This window comes from Mchenga conophoros, linkage group LG8 (assembly GCF_057382185.1).
Source record: "Mchenga conophoros isolate Kocher_MC1m ecotype Shallow Benthic linkage group LG8, M_conophoros_male_GT1.1, whole genome shotgun sequence".
NCBI lineage: Eukaryota > Metazoa > Chordata > Actinopteri > Cichliformes > Cichlidae > Mchenga > Mchenga conophoros.
In genome coordinates this window covers 26,760,495-26,778,988 of record NC_140533.1, presented here as the reverse complement: position 1 = coordinate 26,778,988, position 18,494 = coordinate 26,760,495, and the positions used below count along the sequence as shown (strand labels likewise).

Below are 18,494 nucleotides of genomic sequence, written 5' to 3'. Positions count from 1 at the left end.
TGAATGTGTGTGTGAATGGGTGGATGACTGGATATGTAAAGCGCTTTGGGGTCCTTAGGGACTAGTAAAAGCGCTATATAAATACAGACCATTACCATTTACTTATAGATTCAGTCAAATCTGATTTAAATAACATCTTCAGTTTTCTTGTTATTTTTCTGGACTACCAAAACAACACTAATATGAAAAGCTCACCGTATTCTAATTTCTAAACTGATACAACAGAAAAACAGCAAACATTAATATTTGAGAAGAGAATGAAAAGTAGTCTTTGCCTTGAGAATAACTTCAAGAACCAAGTAAAACATAATCAGTGTGGTATAATTACATATTTTATTGAAACATGCTATAAAAGAAATTTAAAATAAATTAAACCCACAAACAGGCAATATTGCACTCGAATGAAAAAAAAAAAAAAAAACCCAACAAAAAACAAAACAAGGTCAAAGTGCTTCACTTGCAACTGAGAAAGGTTTGTGCATCAATTCAAAGAACAAAATGTGGATAAAACGTTTCGACTACAGGCTGTAAGAATGCTGGTTAACTGGTCCGAACACTATGACAGCACTACTTTAACTGGCTGCCTGTCAATAACGATCAATATGACCAATACTGTACACGTCATGTCACACGGTTCAGAAGTTACATGGTGTGTTTGGCTCACTGAAAAACTCCCGACTCTGTGGAACTAAATAAGAAGTCAAATACAAGCGCATGAGGATGGCGCCAGAAGCCAGAATCACCCAAAAATCACTACCTGGAAAGGCTCTTGGAAACCTCAATAATTGGTGGAGTCACAGGCCACATGGCACAGTTATTTAGGACATCTGCATCCAATAAACCTGCTGATTTTTATAATTAGAGGGTTCAGCAGTGGTTTAACTGAAGTAATTTAAGTTAAAGATCAGTGAAGAGGCTGCTTAGATTTAAAAACAAAAAAGCAACTCATCATCATTTCCAAGACTAACTGCATAATATTTCCCTTTCCAGATGATATGCCATTCTTAGAAACCACTTCACATGTCAGGGGAGATCCTTGAGGTAAAAAAAAAAAAGCAGAGGGGGGGCTTTAACAGTCTTTGTGAGCAAACAGTGGATACAGTAACACATCATATACAGACTAATTTACAGCAAACGAAGCACAAGTGAGGACAGACAGAGAGAGAGGCAGCGCGGGAAGACGAGAAGATGAGCCACAGTAACAGTAAGTTTTACAGTATTAGCCTTTCGTGATCCCTCTTTTTGCGCCTTCTCTTCCTGTTGTGTTTCATGTTGGCATCACAAAGCCAGGGGCACTAAACCGTGGGAGGAGGCGGCGGGAGGCGCGGTGATGGCCATCCGGGTACCAGCTTCGAGTCCGTTCACGGTCCTGCTGCGAGAAAACAGACTTTTGAAACAAAAGGTCCCGGAAGCAGATACACGAATCCACCCGTTACCAGCCACCAATCAAAGCCTCCACACAGTTAAAGCAGTTTAATTTGAATGCAAACAAGGTGGTCAGTATGGAAGCCCATTGGTGCCAGATTATGAAAGCCAGGAATCGGATATAATAAAAATGATCAGTCATGAAAATAAATAAAGATAGATCAAATATATGTTTTTAAAAGCAGCTGAGATAGTCGATATAAATGTGTCCAATAATCTGTATGTTCTCAATCATAAACATAAAAGTAATAATCATCAATAATCAAAGGACCACCTGGCTGGCTGAAAAGGTTTTTAGCTTTCACTTAAAAATGGATAAAAACAGCTAAATTCATGACATATGTCAGCTGGCACACTTTCTATGCCAGGAGCTACAACTAACATAAATACAAAGATATAAATTTGGTAGAAATGTAAAAAATAATAATAGTATCTCTCATCCCAGTACAAATATTTAATGTGGCTCTAAAACACATGATTACGATTTCTCTACATCTACCTATTATATACCCATCCACCTATACTTTCCCTCAACAGCTGTTTTTAAGATGCACACAATTAGAAGAAAATTGGCTCAAAGTTATGGTGGCCCCAAAGGGGGAAGATGTCAAATAAATAAAGAAATAAAAGCTTGTTTGAGACAGAATGAACAGACACGCATCAATACTCTGTATAAAATAAAGACAAATTATTTTCTGCTCTAGTAGAGACTTAAGTATATACTTACTAAACTACTGTATTCAAGTAAAAATTTATCTACTGTATTGTAGATACATAAGGGAAAATGAGATCAGATAGCTTCAAAGCTTTGGTCGGTTTTACTTTATCAAAAACTGCCAACACAGGTCGAAGCACCGACCGGCGCAGCGGGAGGTGGCTCTGTCCTCATTATCAAACGCCCTTCATCTCACACAGGACAACAGCTGCATAGCAGACATGAGGCAATATTAGCAAACACAGGCATGTGCCGCTAAAAATAAAAGTTTAATGCAGAAACTGGGAAGGAAGCAGGAGAGTCACCCAGAGTTATCCAACTGGTTTCACCGCGTTCTTTTGTGGGTCACAGTTGGGGCATGAAAGGCATCCTCTGTGTGGTAGGAGTTTGAAAAGCACAGAAATATGAGCTTTGGAGGAGTGCCAGTGAAACTACATTTTCAAGACTGGGCTGGGCATTGTGTGGAAGTTTTCTTTACTGGTATCGAACTGGTGTTTCTGTGTATCCAAATTCCTGTGCCGACGGAAAAGCACATTTCTCAGTGTTACAAAGTTTTTCCATGAACGGTGTGAATAAAGTTACAAAAATCTGTCTGAATTAGGCCAAAAAATAAAAAAATAAGTCTACAACCCTAACTACGATGTATTGTCAATTATACTACCTGACACTTTTTACTTGTCATTTTTAAATAGATCTTGAAACAAAATTACTTTTATTGCAGCTCTGGTGATTTCTTGGAACTTCATTTATTGAAGTATAAAGTCATTTTTTCTTAATAAATGGCCAGACATAGCTGAATGTGACTGTACTCTTCATAAGACCTCCCTGCTCTGAAGTCACCCAGACAATGCCCTTGTTGTGCACACATACTCTGCCTATTTATATTTCTCTCGCACAGCAGAAACACTACACTTCCTCTGGCTGCCAGTCCCCACAGTAAGGATCTGTTGGCAACATAAGCATGAAGAGCAAAAAAATTCAAGCTGAACAAAACCGTTGTCATCATATACAACAATAAACCAACACCTGGATCCTGTTAGCAGGTGTTATTATATACTCATATTAGGTAGTGCTTACTAATAAGGTTCTTGAGCCACTTGTGGCTATATTTCCCAACTTCATCAGGACGTTGGTTTTCATTTTATGTTTGTTGTAAATTAAATTCATAAATATGTACACATCCATGTGGGAGGTGTTAGCACCCTAAATAAATCCAATCCGACTGAAGATTCTCTCGTGAATCATCTCCTGAGGGACTTCCAGCCATAAATTAAAACAAATAAAAAGGTATGGCAAAAACGGACTTTGTTAATAGCATTACTGGTTAGATCTGGAGCTGAAAACAAACACTTTATACTAGTATAGACAAGAAAAACATGAATCAGGTCACTTTAGAGTTGAGAGATTATTTCAGCAGCACCACGCTACCACCACTAAATGGTTATCCAGCCCACACTTATTTCTATGAGATGGGAAAAGAGGCTTGTTAAGGAGCAGCGGCAGCATGCATGGCCCTCTACACACTTGCATAACAGGTGAAGGAGCTACAATTACCCCAAATTAATGCAGGGAATATGACCATCTCAGTCCTGCTGGGGGGAAAAACAAATGCACACCATCTCAGATACTCGTCCTTATTCACGCAACAATACAACCATGCTGTCCACACTTACATGTGACAGTAATGGGCAATAAAACTACAGACTGAATGTGCTTTCACTCACGCTTTATCAAAATATGACGTATGGAGCGCTTGGGAGTAGTTTGCATTCAGCGCGTTGCTGTTGTCGAGAGCGAACGTCTTCCGAGCTTTCTGGTCTTTGGCAAAGTTCCTGCAGGCGGCGAGCTTCGACTCGAGAGCCTGTGAGGACACAAAAGATGAAGAGGAAAGATAGAGGACTTCCGACATGAAGCCAGAGGTGGAAATGAGAACCAGAAACAGGGAGGAGGAAAGACTCACCCCAACTTTCCGGAGCAAATCACTGACAATGTTGAGGGCTGATATTCTGGCCGAGGGGGTCAGAGGTGAGTTGCTGCCATAGCCATTTGATAGCACTAGTTAGAAAAAAGTAAAGAAACCAATTTATTCCTCCAATTTTTATTTTATTAAATCTTTTACAGAGTTCAAAATCATTATTCTGTTTAAGCAATTAGTTCCCCCTGTTTAATAACCTCTTGGCAGATTTCAGACACTTATTTATGAATATTTGTTAAATTAAAGACATTAAAATCAACTGTTAATCTGCTATATTTTTATAATTGAGCCAAAATATATTAAAAGGTTTTCATGGGGTCTTTGCTGCACTTTAACTGCACAAGAACTGATTATACAGCTGGGTCATTACAGAAATAAATGTTTTCTGCATGCAAATATACGCGCAGCACAACATTTAAATAAAGAGCTACATGTCTGTACTTGCATGTTGAGGGGAAAGACGTTGTGCAGCTACCTGTTTGGTTGGCAAAGGCGTTGTCCAGACCTTTGCTCAGTGGGGTAGCCGGCAGGGAGAGGGAGGCCTGCACAGCCGTGTCCATCTTCACGTTATCCTGTGTGGGTGAACTCGGAGCGGACATCCTGGTTACGTCTGCCTGCCTCTCTCGCACAGCGAGCTCCTGCCGTAAATCTTTTTTTTAAAAAAAGAAAAGATAATTGTAACAAATATATATAGGAAAACCCAGATTTTAACCTTCAGAGGAGAAAGACTGCAGCAGCTGCACATTAATGAGCTCGAGTTCATGAGTGAGTAATCACCTCTGGCTTCATCCTTTAATCTTTGCACCGAGACCAGCAGCGACTCCTTCTCATCCAGCTCGCTCTCCAGGAAGGCATTCCTCTCAATGGCCTGGTTCAGACGCTGCTCGAAGTTCTCAAGAGACACGATAGTTGCTCTAGAAGAAATATTTTTAAAAAGGAAAAAAGACTTCAGTAATTATGTGCAAATAACCTCAGAGGCATGTTCTCTGCAGACACTAGTGCTTGAATAATAATGAGTAAGTAATCAATATCTGAGGCTTATCTATTGATTTTAATCCAGCTTTGTCCAGCAATCAATTGACTTGAAGCCATTTGTTAATTGCAATGAGATCCTAGAATTTTATCTCTTGCAAATTTTTATAAAAATGTAACCAACATCACAAAGTAGGCAAGAAACAGAAGTGTGTTTGCACTTACTTAAGGTAGCGTCATTTGTTTATTATGCTGAATATTCTACATGATCCCAGCAACAAAGCTAAAACCTAAAAATCAAGTTGAAACTTTCAGAGGCTGAAAACAAATGAAGCCAATGTGAAGTAGCTACAGCTGCAGTTCCTCCAAAGGCCACTGGGGGCTGGCGCTGAAAGAGTCATTTTCTTGGCTATGCTGAACTGCTCTGCTCTTTGCAGCTTCACCCTTTACTGTTAGATGTGATATATTATCATCATATACTGTACACAAAAGATGGATGTAACTATCACGATATGACTTTTAACTTTCAGGATACTACCATATTATTGTTGTTGTGATTTTTGTTTTGTTTTTTTAGCTGTAGTTACCACATTTGGAGAAGAGGGTGGAGTTAGAAAAACGATGTTAGCAAGCTGTACCAGAGATAGATTACTGCTTTGACTCTTGCTCATCAAAACTGAAGCGCACATGACTGGGTGGTCTAGTAGTGCACGTAAATGCACAGTGATCTGTATTGTTTGTCCGATATTTTCATTAAAGGTGCATAAACACCACAAACATGGTCAAATGGTTCACACAGCACAAAGGAAACTTTGAGACTGTTTTATTTATTTAGTAAGTATCAGTGGCGGAGCGGGGGGGTGGCTTACTGGGCTTAAGCCCGGGTTGTTTTGTCAGAAGCCCGGGGTCTTTTGGAGTGTAATTTTTTCATAGTTAGATGCCTGGCTGACAACTGTATAAAACAAAAAACTACACACAATATTCGAAGCACATAGTGCACACTGTGGGAATTTAGGACTGTGTGTAAATCCCCCCTAATATTGGTATGATCCGAGCTCAGACACTAAGCGGGGCGGGGCAGCTGCTGCCTGCCAGTGCGCTGTTGGAGAAACGGAGCTAGGCAGACAGACAAGAACTGAAGTTTGACCAGGTTCCAAAGCAAATCATTTATACTGCACTTGACCCATATTACTTACTTGCTCTTCAAGTGAATCAACAAATGGTGAAATGAAAAGCTGAAAAACAACAATGCTGTTTCTTTAGAGAGTCTTAGCTTACATGTGTGTTTATTTCATATTTTCAGTTGTTACCCTCCACGGCTTAATAAGTCGGTTTCAGTAATGTACTGATATACAAGAATGGACATAAGGAGCTTCTTTCAAAGAAAAAACTCTGGTAGTATTTTATATATTATGCTTTGTATGTTGTTCAGTATATTTCATGTATATGCAAAACAAGAGGAATTTCAATACACAGCAGTATATTCACAGTTTAAACCAGATATTTACATACACTTTATGGAAAACACAAGAACATTTTTTTACTGTACAACATCAATTTAGAGTAAACTTGTTTTGTTTTGGATAAATAAATATTGAAATATCTTTTGAATTAGTTAAATGTCAGAATAAAGAGAGACAGAGCTCTCTATTTTTATCACTTATATCAAATTTAGGAGTACATATACACTAAGTTTATTGTTAATTAATTAGAAATTCCAGACGTTCCATTCTGAGCTGAAGAAGCTTCTGATAGGTTGGTAGAGTCCATGTGAGTAAATTGGTGGCACAGCTGTGGATGCATATAAGGCAAAACACAGAGACTGTTTCTTTGAAATGGGAAAATCAAGAGCTATCAACCAAAACAACAGGAAAAGAATTGTGGAGCTCCATAAGTGTGGCTCAGTTTTGAATACAATTTGGTGCCATTAAGAAATACAGATAGTTTCTCTCTTTACTCTTAAAGTTAACAAATACGTTTTTTATATTTATCAATCTAAAAAAATAAACATTTAGTCTGATTTGATGTTACAATTAAAAAAGTGTTTGTGTTTTGATCTGAAGAGTGTGTAAATATTTGGTTTCAACTGTATATTTGATGATTGTCAGCACAAAGAGGGAGAGAGAGGAACAGAGATGGAGAGAGAGGAACAGAGAGGGAGAGAGAGAATGAGGACAGAACAGAGATGGAACAAGAGCAGATGAGACACACATGTTAGTCAAATGGTCGTTTACCAAAAGTATCACCGTATCATAGGTAACTCATGTATCTCGTACCTAGTGTTTCTTTTTAGGTTTGTTATTTTTCAAGTTATACATTTATTAAGTTATGCAGGCTTGTTTGCACAACAAGGCTAAATAATTATATAAATTTTTCTCAATCTAAATAGTGGACTTTGGTAGAATTAAAAAATAAGTGTAGTGCAGGTCTATGATGATTTTTAGTGCTACTATCATCTAGTTCTGATTCTGGTTCTGTTTTGGTTAAGTCCTCAGTAGTCCTGATTTTGAACTGTTGTAGTCCTGTTTTAATTCCGGATCAGTTCTGGGTCTGGTTGAATTGGGGTTTAGTCCTCGTGCCTTGATACAGCCCTGGCCTTGTTCTGCCTTGCTGCTTAATTAAAAAACTAGTTTAAGTTGTCCTGCATATGTGATATATTTTTTTCCCTATATGAAGTCATTCTTTTTTGAACAAAACTCAAAACAGAGCCTATTAATCTTTCAGTCATTTCTACCCCCCCCCCCCCCCCCCAAAAAAAAAAAAAAAAAAAAAAAATCCCACATGCATACTATCCTTTAGGGCTAAGCCCTGGGTGTTTCAAATGTCTGGCTCCGCCTCTGGTAAGTATTAAGAGTCCAAACAGACCTTTTGGCTCTTTCCAGATCATCGTTGGACTGCTCGAGCTCTCTGACGTATTTGTGAAGCTGCTCCTTGATGCTGCGCGTTTGGCCGAGGTCGTCCTCCAGCATGGAGATCTGCTTGTAGCTCTGAGAGTACTGCTGCTCCATCTTCTCCTGAGGAGGAGAGCAGACAACATGTACTGAACATCTGACTGCATGCATTTAAACACATGATTGAACAGCTCCCAAAGCACACCGCCATACATTTTTCAGTGCTCCATTCATTTTCCCTTTCCATTTAAAAAAAAAAAAAAAAAAAAAAAAAAAGCAGCAGTGTGACCCATTTATCCACCAGCTCTGAGACAATTGGCATGATAAACACCACCGGGCCTGTCTGTGTGTCTGACCTACATCTGCTGATAAAGTAATGACTGAGCTGCAGCCAGCTGCAGAAAGGCCAGACAGTCCTCTCGTTCAGCAGGTCCAATTAACAGAGTTTAAAAGCACAAACGCTGAGATAAATCTGAAGCTCTGATTCTCGTCCTTTTAGATCTGAGCTCAGCCTTTGACACCATTTCTCACTCTGTCCTTCTAAGCAGACTTTCCTCTCTCGGCATCTCTGACACACCCCTCGCCTGGTTTCAATCATATCTCCTCGACCGTTCCCAGTTTATTCAACTAAGATCATTCCGCTCTCGTCTATTCCCCGTCACCTCTGGCTCAGTTTTAGGCCCTCTTCTCTTTATAATATACATCCTCCCTCTAGGTACCATCTTCCGCAAATTTGATCTTCACTTTCACTGTTTTGCTGATGACACCCAGTTATATCTCTCTTGCAAACCTGATTCCTCCCTCCCACCTTCTTCCCTTACAGAAGGTCTATCCGAGTTAAAATCCTGGTTTACCTCTAATTTTCTAAAGCTCAATGAGGATAAAACTGAGATCCTCCTTATTGGCACCAAATCCAACCTTTTGAAGGCAAACCATTTCTCACTCACCATCGATAACTCCACAGTTCTCCCTTCTCCTCAGGTTAAGAGCCTTGGTGTCATCCTAGACAGTTCACTTTCTTATAAATCACACATCAATAACCTCACCCGTTCTGCCTACTTCCATCTACGTAACATTAACAGATTGCTTCCTTCTCTTTCCACCCAGTCTACGTCCATTCTTGTACATAGTCTTGTTACCTCCCGTATTGACTACTGCAATTCTCTTCTGCATGGTCTCCCCCAAAAATCCCTCCATAAGCTTCAACTGGTTCAGAACTCTGCTGCTCGCATTATCACCAGAACCCCCTCCTACCAGCACATCACCCCTGTTCTTCAGGAACTTCACTGGCTCCCTGTGAAATTCCGGATAATTTTCAAACTTCTTCTGCTCACCTTCAAGGCCCTTCATAACCTCGCTCCTTCTTACCTTTCTGACCTGTTAACCACCACTTGTTCTGCCCGTTCACTTCGTTCTTCTTCTTCTGTCCAGCTTACTGTACCTTCCTTCCGCCTCACCACCATGGGAAGCAGAGCTTTCAGCTGCTCTGCTCCCAGGTTGTGGAATTCTCTGCCCCCTGAAATAAGAAATATTGGTTCTCTCCCCCAGTTTAAATCCCAACTCAAAACTCGTCTGTTCAAATCTGCATATTCACTGTGAATCCACTGTTTGTTCATTTTATCTTGTGCTTTATTTTATTGTTCTTATTCTGCCATTGTTTTACTAAGTGTTTTATCCTATTGTAAAGTGTCCTTGGGTGACTTGAAAGGCGCTCATAAATAAAATTTATTATTATTACTATTATTATTAATATTATTTTGCAGCAGTCTACATGCACAAACACAGCACGAGAATATTACTCACAAATCAGAAAATAACACTTAAGATTAGGTTGTGTTTCATGAACATCTGTAAAGGACTGCTTTCTTAATCAAACGTTTTCAGAATGTTAGTATATTTTCTGAGATGTGATGCATTATGAATGCTTTTAGTTCACCATAAAGAGTTTGATAAATGTGCATTTATAAAAAACGTACTTGGCCCCTCACCCAGGACCAATTTGCTTTGAGATAATCTGTGGAAAATGGATGGACGGAAGGAGAGAGGAGGATTATCCAGGATATGTTTGTTGACTTGTCCATTAAAGGTTTTTAGCCATTGAGTGTGTGCTCTCACGCTCGTAACGGCTTCAAACTCCAACATGGCACAGACATCTTTTCTTACAGTCTACGATAAATATTCACAACTTTATTCAGTTAGTTTTGTGCAGTTTATCTTTGTGGTTTGTTAGTCAGTCCTAGGCCATTTTCTTTGTACCCGTGTTATTTTATAAGGGTGCTGTTTTGTGTCCTTTTTATGTTTTAGGAAAAATTCAATTCCTACATCCTGTTTCAGAAATTTTTCCTTTAAAGCTTTGTTAAGATACAAAGCTATGGTGTGTGTAGTAAAATTAGAACCATGAGACATGCCCCAGTGTTGCGCCAACATCTCACCAGTGCTGCATTTCCTCCAAATCAAAGGTGTGAAGTCAGCACTGCTGAAAGTGAAACCTGTCAGACACCTTGGCACAAACATGTTTTCCCTGCAGGTGGCTCGACTCACCCGGCTTGAAACATGGACTCAGAAATGAGCCACTTGGATTTGGTAATTATGGAGCGAGAATAACAGCAAGACACAATCCGATGCATTATTTATGAGTGTGGCACAGATCAGCTGCATCAGTATACAGCCAGATTAGGGCAGAACAGGTGGTGAGATTGGAAGGATATACCTCAGATTCCCACTGCAGCGAGATTACCATTTAGATTGCACTTTAAAACATCTCATCTCCAGGACTGTACTCAGTTTTCATGGAGGCCAGTAAACTACAGGATAAGGTTACAGCTAGAAATCCAACAAAGGCAGGGCCACAAAAATAAGAGGTGTTGTTCTTTGAGAAGGCAGCCAATAAACATTTATTCTGCAAGACATCGCTTCTACAGGAGCAGCAGCTGTTACAGGCCCACTTCTCTTCACTCCCAGGAGACTACACTCAAGGGCAGCAGATGATAGATGGCGACGAAAAAAAAAAGCCCTCATATTTATTTCAAGGATACGTGTGAAGACACTCGCCTAATGTCTTGTTAATATTAGAAACATATATACATAATGCTGGCCTCATCATAAATGCAGAGTGAGAGAGAAAGTCACAGTGAAGGTCTTCTTTAGGTTCACCACATAAATCTGAAAAGCTTAATGAGATACAGTTTGATTGTTAAAATAAGCCATTATGGCTCAGTAGCAATTATTCTATCAGGCTTTTAATTAACCAATTAAAATCAGCTTGTTCGTAAAATGCCAGAAAATGGCACGAAAAGCTCACAAGGATTTTCCTGACCACATGGTGGCACTGACATGTTGATCACCTGATTCTCAGCTCTTAAATCTAACCCATCAAAAACATGTTAAAAACATTCAGGATGACTAAATTAACTTAGAACATGACCATTTATGGTTTAGGTAAATTAACTAGATTAAGAAAAAGGTCATTAGAGAGGCTTAGAGGTGCTGGTTATAGCTAGCTTTTAGCATGCTAAGCTATGCTAAACTACCAGGTGTTCTGGGAATCCATCCTACCTGTTGTTTCTGCACATGCGCACAACACAAAATTCAGTGCCAAACTGTCCTACCTATTGGAATTTATGCTAGAATTATTGTGCGACAGCGGAAATGTCCATAAACTACAAACGGTAGGACGGTTTGCCAAAGTGCGCAAACTTAAAATAATGTATTCTAGCATGCAGGCCTCACGGTGAGCACAACGACCTATCAGATAAAGCGGTTACTCTATATAGATATTAATTACGTGGTGTCATGTATATATTGCTGAAGTGTGGTCGGTCACATTGGACATGATTACAAGGGGAAATTGTGCATTTCCTGATGGGTTGGTGGAACAAAATTGGGAGCACTGCACCAAAGCTTACAGATTGCAAACCAAAAAAAACAAAACACTGCTGTGCCAGATTAGGCCCCCAGGGCTTTAGTTTGACACCAAATAATGGATGTAGCCCATACAATGCCACCCACTAATTAGTAAAAATCACATTATGATGCCTCAAAATATCTATGATGGAAGTCATGTCCATCTTTTATAGAGTCTATGGTCAGCTTTCCACAGACTGCAGCAGTTACCTTGAGAGTTTCAACCTCATTCTTGAGTCTGTTGTTCTCAGACTGCAGGTCCTTCATTCGATGCTCGGCCTGGCCAAGCTGTGCTTCCAGCTCAGCCTCCAGCTCCCTGCTCCCCTCCTGAAACTCCAGCAGCTCCTCCTGAGCCTCCTCACAGCTGTGGGCAGACACACAGAAAGCCATTAGACGACAAGTCGAGACAGAAAGAGGTAGACGTGCAAGCCTGGGAGACACAGCTGGTGGATGCATTCATCAAACTTTACAGCTGGATATGGTTTTATTTTTATCGCCGTTGCATCTCCTCTGGGCGCTCGAGATCTGACCCAGATACAATTCCCCAAACTCGAATGCAATTTGTGTCACCTACTTTGTAAAGGGGGTGTTTTAAGGGTTTTAACCCTTTAATTTCTCCTAAGAGATGAACTGCTATAAAATATTAACTTAGGAATTAATATTTAAAGACTAATAGTTGCTTTTGTGCAAAATTTACTTCTGCAAATAGTGACCGCTTTACCCCACATCCACACACCCGAACTACAGCGTCACTATAAAAACTGATTTATTCCCTGTACTTTGCTCCTTTTCTGAAATCTCAGATTCAGCTTTTGTCTTCAAGACTTTTTAACTGGGCCGGTTTTTACTCGTCTTTATGTTTATGAGACAAGGGTTGAGAGCAAGACTGAAGCCCATCCATCATCTGGATGGAAACTGCACAGATTTCTCCTGATGGAGCATGATTTTTCAACAGAGTACAGAAATTCTTGCTTGTCAAGTCAATTTTTGATGTAATCTAACACAACATAATTTACCAGAGACGCTCAATCAGATTAAGATCTGAAGAGCTTTCAGGCCATGGATCTGAAATGTTTTTGATGATCTCTGAGTCACTTAGTTATCACCTTCTCTTTGTGACATGGTCCTCGATTGTGCAGGAAAAATGCAAAGATTGTCACCAAATAGCTTGAGGGTTGTTACAAGAAGTTGAGGATGTTTTTAATATAGTCAATCTTTAAACAGCAGGTCGGACAAGAAGAATCCACAAATGCCAACGAAACAAACCCTGGTATGCTTGGAATTGACGTCACTGTTGAAGCTGCTGCTAACTTCTTACCATACCTTGCGAGTCTGTAACAGTCTGTTATGAAACAGTCAATGATTTACCATCTTTACAGCTTTACAGGCCGCTGCAGTCGATCTTGTCTAGTAAAAACAGCTGACACTATTGTGCCAGCTGACATGCTGGCAGTGAGGTCAAACTGAAATTTGTGTTTTAACCAAGAAGTGCGTCTCTGACTCTCCAATGTAACCTTCGAAACATACAACGAGCCACATGATCCTGGACCAGCTTTACCGCAAAGTGCTGATTATGTAAGTGTCTGCTGATGTGGTCACTGAGAGACTGATACACGGACACACACACACACACACACACACACACACACACACAGCTGTCTAAAAATGGCATCATGGGAGCTGAAGTGCTCGGGGTGGCACCGAGCCAAGGCATCCATTTGTTTTCAAAGCCACCGCGGTAATGTCGAGCCAGGCCGGGCTTTGAACTGGTTTCGCTCTGAAAAGGTTGGCTGTCACACATTTGCACACTGGTGCCTCCTCTTTCCCTACATTCAAAACCAGACAGCATGACAAGGGAACCCTTTGTGGGCCAAACACACTCATGTCATATTGTTTTGCTCATTCAAAGTTCAAACCCGAGGTCCTCTGTGTTATCGCTGTACAGTGGTGAAGAATCATGGTATTGCTTTGCTACTTAGCGCACAGGACAGCACTGCTGGGCTTTGTGAACAGCTTCACAGAATAATACAATGTACCTCTGTACCTCAGAGACACAAACTGGGAACTGTCCTTCACTTATATGACCCCAATAAACATGGCCTCCACTCTGAAGGAAGCCCATTGTCTTACATAATCAGGCGTAGGCCTGAGCTTGTTTCCTGTAGCACCTATTGTTGACATTTCAATCAGCTGATCTTAATCAAGCAGCATATAGAGCACAGAAATAGGTTTCATACAAATGCAGCAATCTTTACACGATGAATGAACAACAGTGAGAATCTGCACAGAAAAATCATTCAAAGATGGGACAAAGAGACGTGGGAGCCTTTTATGTTTAATGTGAAATATGAGCTGCCGCTGTGGGAAGAAATTGAGAAGGAAGATTTCACTGCTTGTCTCACAAGTGTCACCGGAGATGCCAACAGCGGCTGCTAATTGAAAGTCTAAGACTGACAGATAGCAGATAAAGCATTTCTCCCACAGACACAAAGAGCGGACTGGTTACCATCAGATCTTGTGATTCAAATGTCGCTAACAAAGACATCTCTCAGTTCAGAAGTAGCTGCACAGAGATCATTTACATAGGTTAAAGGTTGCAGCACCAGTAAGAAGTAGTAGGACTTCAGCTAATGACTGCATTACACTTGACACAATCACACGCACGTTTATACAAAAAGCTTTTTTCTATACTTAAGTGCTCTCAGCCTAATTTTAACACACTCACACTCTGATGGATGTGTCAGGGGTAACTCTGGGTTCAGTCCCTTGCCCAGAGATCCTTCAAAACAGACTAGAGGAGCCGGGGATCAAACCCCTGACCTACTGACTGGTAGACGACCTGTTCTGCCTTCTGAGATATAAAGGTGTATGTATAAAGATAAAATAACCAGTGCTAATCAACTGTAAACTGAAGTTTAATGCTCATTGTTTTACTTTTAACAATAAAACTCTAATCAATCATATTAGCTAAACATGTGTTGTATTACCAATTAAGTTTGTCATTTTAAAATGTTAAAGAATTATGAATTATATACATTTTACTGTACAGCATCGCCATGCTGGTGATCTCAAAGATGTTGGGTAGGTTTGAAATACTGGGGAGATATGGTTACTTTATGGTGCCTGCTTTGTGTACAGGGGAGTTGTCATGTTGAAACAAGGATGGGCAAAAACACCATAGTCTAAAACATCACTGAACTGCACAATGCAGCTTTGTTATATAAAGAATCAAGATCAAAACAACCTCCAACCTAAAGCAGAAGTCACATAAGGGGATCTTTATTTAAAGCAGTAACAAATGTATACTGTACTGGAATAAAAATAATGCTTTCATTTTAGCTCACATGTTCCAGTTTTGAATGACAATACCTCTGAAATGAAGGATGTATTGCATATCTTACCGATTACTGGGAGGAACAGTGGCACATTTGAGCTTTTACTTCCCATTAACCTTCATTTCAATGCTGTGCACGAGGAGTTGAATATATGCTTTGGTCGCCTCTGAGGAGGATTTTTCAATTTCCCCAGGTACCATATAAAAGCTTGGCTCACCTGAGTTTTATCAGGTTCAACGTGCATGAAAGAGACAGTGGTACTTGAGCATCAAGGTGCACAATAACCAAATGTACCTACAGTTAAAAGATTAAGTTTGTGCATTTTTTCCTCCTGTCAATGCATCTTCTACCACAAGTAACTCTTGACCAAAGAGAAGTTAAAGCCCCAAACGCTGAATTAGCAGAGGAAGAAGATGGGAAAACTAGGCTGGACTTCACCAGACAATCTTTTCATGAGATTTGTTGATTATGAGTAAAAAACACAAAACTATACCTGCATTATTATTTAACTAAGTGTTTCCAAAGGGCTGAGGCACTGATGTTACTGAAGGAGAAACAGAGCCTGCACAGTGTGTATTGTACATACCTTTTCTTGTACTTGAAGGAAAGAGCCTTCCAGAAGTCGATTTCCTCATCTTTTGAGGAGAATTTCGGTATCATATCCATTTCCATGGCAAAAAAATCTACACAGGAGGGAATCGGGAAACAAGCGTGATTTCAGTGGGATAAAGACAATCCTACAAAAGACGAAAGGTTAACAGATGAAGTATAAACATTTGAGAAAAACCCATTTTCTTCTCATAGTCGTTCTTCTAAGCCTTAAAGCTCTCTCAATCCCCAACAAGGCAGCAAACATCTAAAGACACAACATCAAGTGAGAACTAGACTCACAAATCAATGAGTCAAACTACAGCTGGGAGCTAATCATCAAAAGGACTCCCTACAGACTGCAAGAAACCCAACAGAGGCAACTGCAGAGCACACAGCATTCAAATGTGCTTTCCAGGCTTTAAAAAAAAAAAAAAAAAAAATAAGAGCAACCACTCCTGAAAAACAGCATTTTTAATTTGATGTAGAGCCTTCTGTATGATTAAATATATCATAGATTGGCCCAAATAAGACTCCACAGGCTTGTTTAGGCTGTGTATAATGCCTCCTATGCGTAGCACCCGATGGGCCTAGATGTTAATGCAAAGCACAGTTCACAGAGGTAACAATGAGACCGGGAGCCTCATTGATAACTTTTAGGGGGAATTTAAATCCCCAAACACCAAACCAGTTGTGAGCAGGAGCGGATGGGAACACTAGGCTGCAGATCCAGCAAGAACTGGACAAATGATTTTGGAGGATAGTTTTGCTCTCGTGAGATCTGCTGAGGTCTAAGTTAATCAATAGGCAAAATCAGTGAAGGTACCAGTCCAATTCCAACTCTGTCTCACCTTCTCTTAGAACATGAAGAATACCCGATGCAGACAAGAGAACACAGTGATAGTATGAAGCCTGACATTTTTCACAGGGGTAGCACAGCTTCTCTTTGGTGCTATGGATGTAATAGCTCCCACAGTGGGTCTACATTTCTAGTTTATTTGCCACATAAGGGAACAGGAACTGCTAAATGAGCATCAAAGCTCAAATTAATCTTTAATCACTCCTCTGTGCTCCACCACTGGGACTCACTCCTGAGATTCAAAACCACTGCTTTAAGCTACCCTTCTTTTTATTGGCTGCCGCTCATAAATAGAAAGGTTGACCGGTGAGTGGGTGGGTGGGGCTTCTGTGACCATATTAGCGACATCTGCTCTCTTTGACATCAAAGACCCAAGAGCAGGAAATAACTGTCTGAAATGAAGTGTTTAGAGCAGTGTGAAGTCTGGGCCATATCATATCTGGGCCAGCAGGTGGTTAGCTTAACTGAGGGAAACATCTGGACGAATTCCACTAAATCTAACAAATTAGCAGTAAATTTCACATTTTGAGTAAAATAACCGAATCTAATCTTGAACTAGGGGATGAAAAAAATAATAAAATAATTTGAAGGCCATTCAAGCAGAAATCCCATTAACTTTTTATAGCACAGGATGCAAAAATGTATTCTGTCATCCTTTGAATAATTCAGCTTTATATTATAGCCAACACTCACGGCTCGAAGGAGAAATTATAGCCGGGGAACAGCAGCACACACTGGAGCCGCTGTTTCCCAAATTAATGGGATTATTATTTTTCCATTTAGTTTTTATGAAGTCTGTCGATTTAAATAGGCGTAGGTGCAAACTAAGGGTGGTTTGAACAGGCCACATCACTGCAGGGTGAAATATTAACCTTTAAATAACCTGATCTCAATTCCTCACTCAGAAAAATGACCCTGTTGAACACGGACCATATGTCGAGCCAACCACAGCCCCGCCGAAGGTGATAAACATTTTCACTACAAGAAAAGCAATTAAAAAAAATCCACCTCAAATTAAATAATCGGGTTAGCGTTGGAAACATAACACAGGATTGGAGATGATACCAAGCTTGGCGGCTGAAAACGTGCAGATGATGTTGAGGAGGATGATGATGATGCGCTCAGCTGTCAAAACTGGGTGTGCAAAGGAGCCGAAGGAACCGACGACACGCTGCTCTCAGTGTTTCACCTCCATTTGTTTTCCACTACAAAAATAAAATAAAGGATAATGAACTCGGTACCTGAACATCGCTTCGAACAGAGCTGTTTATCGGTCCATCCTGCACGGCTGCCGAGGCCGACCGTCCCCTCCAACGTCTGCTGATCTCTGCTGCTCACAGGAGCGTTTAAAGGGAAACACACCCTCCACACAGATCCTTCTTATTTCCGCACCTCAGCTATAATTTGGATCCTTATGCCAGAATATTCACAAGGCTGAGAATATGTGGAGAATATTTTACTGATAATAACAATAATAATAATAATAATAATAATAATAATAAATATTATTTTGTCTGAGGTGAAAGATCCTCATAGTCAGTGAATAATGAGTAGATCAGCTCAGATGATAAAATTAAATATTTAATTTCTAATACAGTAAAGAGCTGTGTGTTTTGGTTGGCTGGTGTTTATATAAAGAAAAGAAAATGCAATAAAAAATAAAAAGTAAAATTATGGTTAGGAGTGGATTTCATCAACTCGTGCCTTTTTTGCTCGCGAGCTTCACTGCTGCTCACGAACTGCGCATAACACTCAGTTAATGTTAAATTATCATCACCTGGCGGCAGTGGGCTAGAACAGCAGTCTGTGTAGCCTTTGAATTGTGCCTGAA

General features: G+C 40.1%; 1 protein-coding gene across 4 annotated transcripts; it reads right to left on the bottom strand.

Annotated features, from left to right (window-relative positions):
* Window positions 1-314: 314 nt before the first annotated feature.
* Window positions 315-18,021, bottom strand: ndel1a (nudE neurodevelopment protein 1-like 1a). Of its 4 annotated transcripts, none has more exons than XM_085285315.1 (10): window positions 17,905-18,021; window positions 15,803-15,899; window positions 12,092-12,245; window positions 7,953-8,101; window positions 4,893-5,029; window positions 4,591-4,764; window positions 4,101-4,195; window positions 3,865-4,001; window positions 3,695-3,729; window positions 315-1,372 (listed from the first exon to the last, which is right to left on the bottom strand). In XM_085285315.1, exons 2-10 carry the CDS (start codon window positions 15,886-15,888, stop codon window positions 1,362-1,364), a joined length of 978 nt encoding a protein of 325 aa, XP_085141441.1. In that variant the 5' UTR covers window positions 15,889-15,899; window positions 17,905-18,021; the 3' UTR covers window positions 315-1,361. The 4 variants fall into 4 exon arrangements, with proteins under 4 accessions (XP_085141441.1, XP_085141442.1, XP_085141439.1 ...); XM_085285316.1 differs by having other exon boundaries at window positions 315-1,369; XM_085285313.1 differs by lacking the exon at window positions 3,695-3,729.
* Window positions 18,022-18,494: the final 473 nt, after the last annotated feature.

Coding starts and splice junctions, on each gene's coding strand:
- ndel1a (XM_085285313.1), bottom strand. CDS start 15,888: ATGGAAATGGATATGATACCGAAATTCTCCTCAAAAGATGAGGAAATC. Junction 8,102..12,091: donor ATGAGGTTGAAACTCTCAAG/GTAACTGCTGCA, acceptor TCTCCTCCTCAG/GAGAAGATGGAGCAGCAGTA. Junction 4,002..4,100: donor ATTTGCTCCGGAAAGTTGGG/GTGAGTCTTTCC, acceptor GTGTCCTCACAG/GCTCTCGAGTCGAAGCTCGC.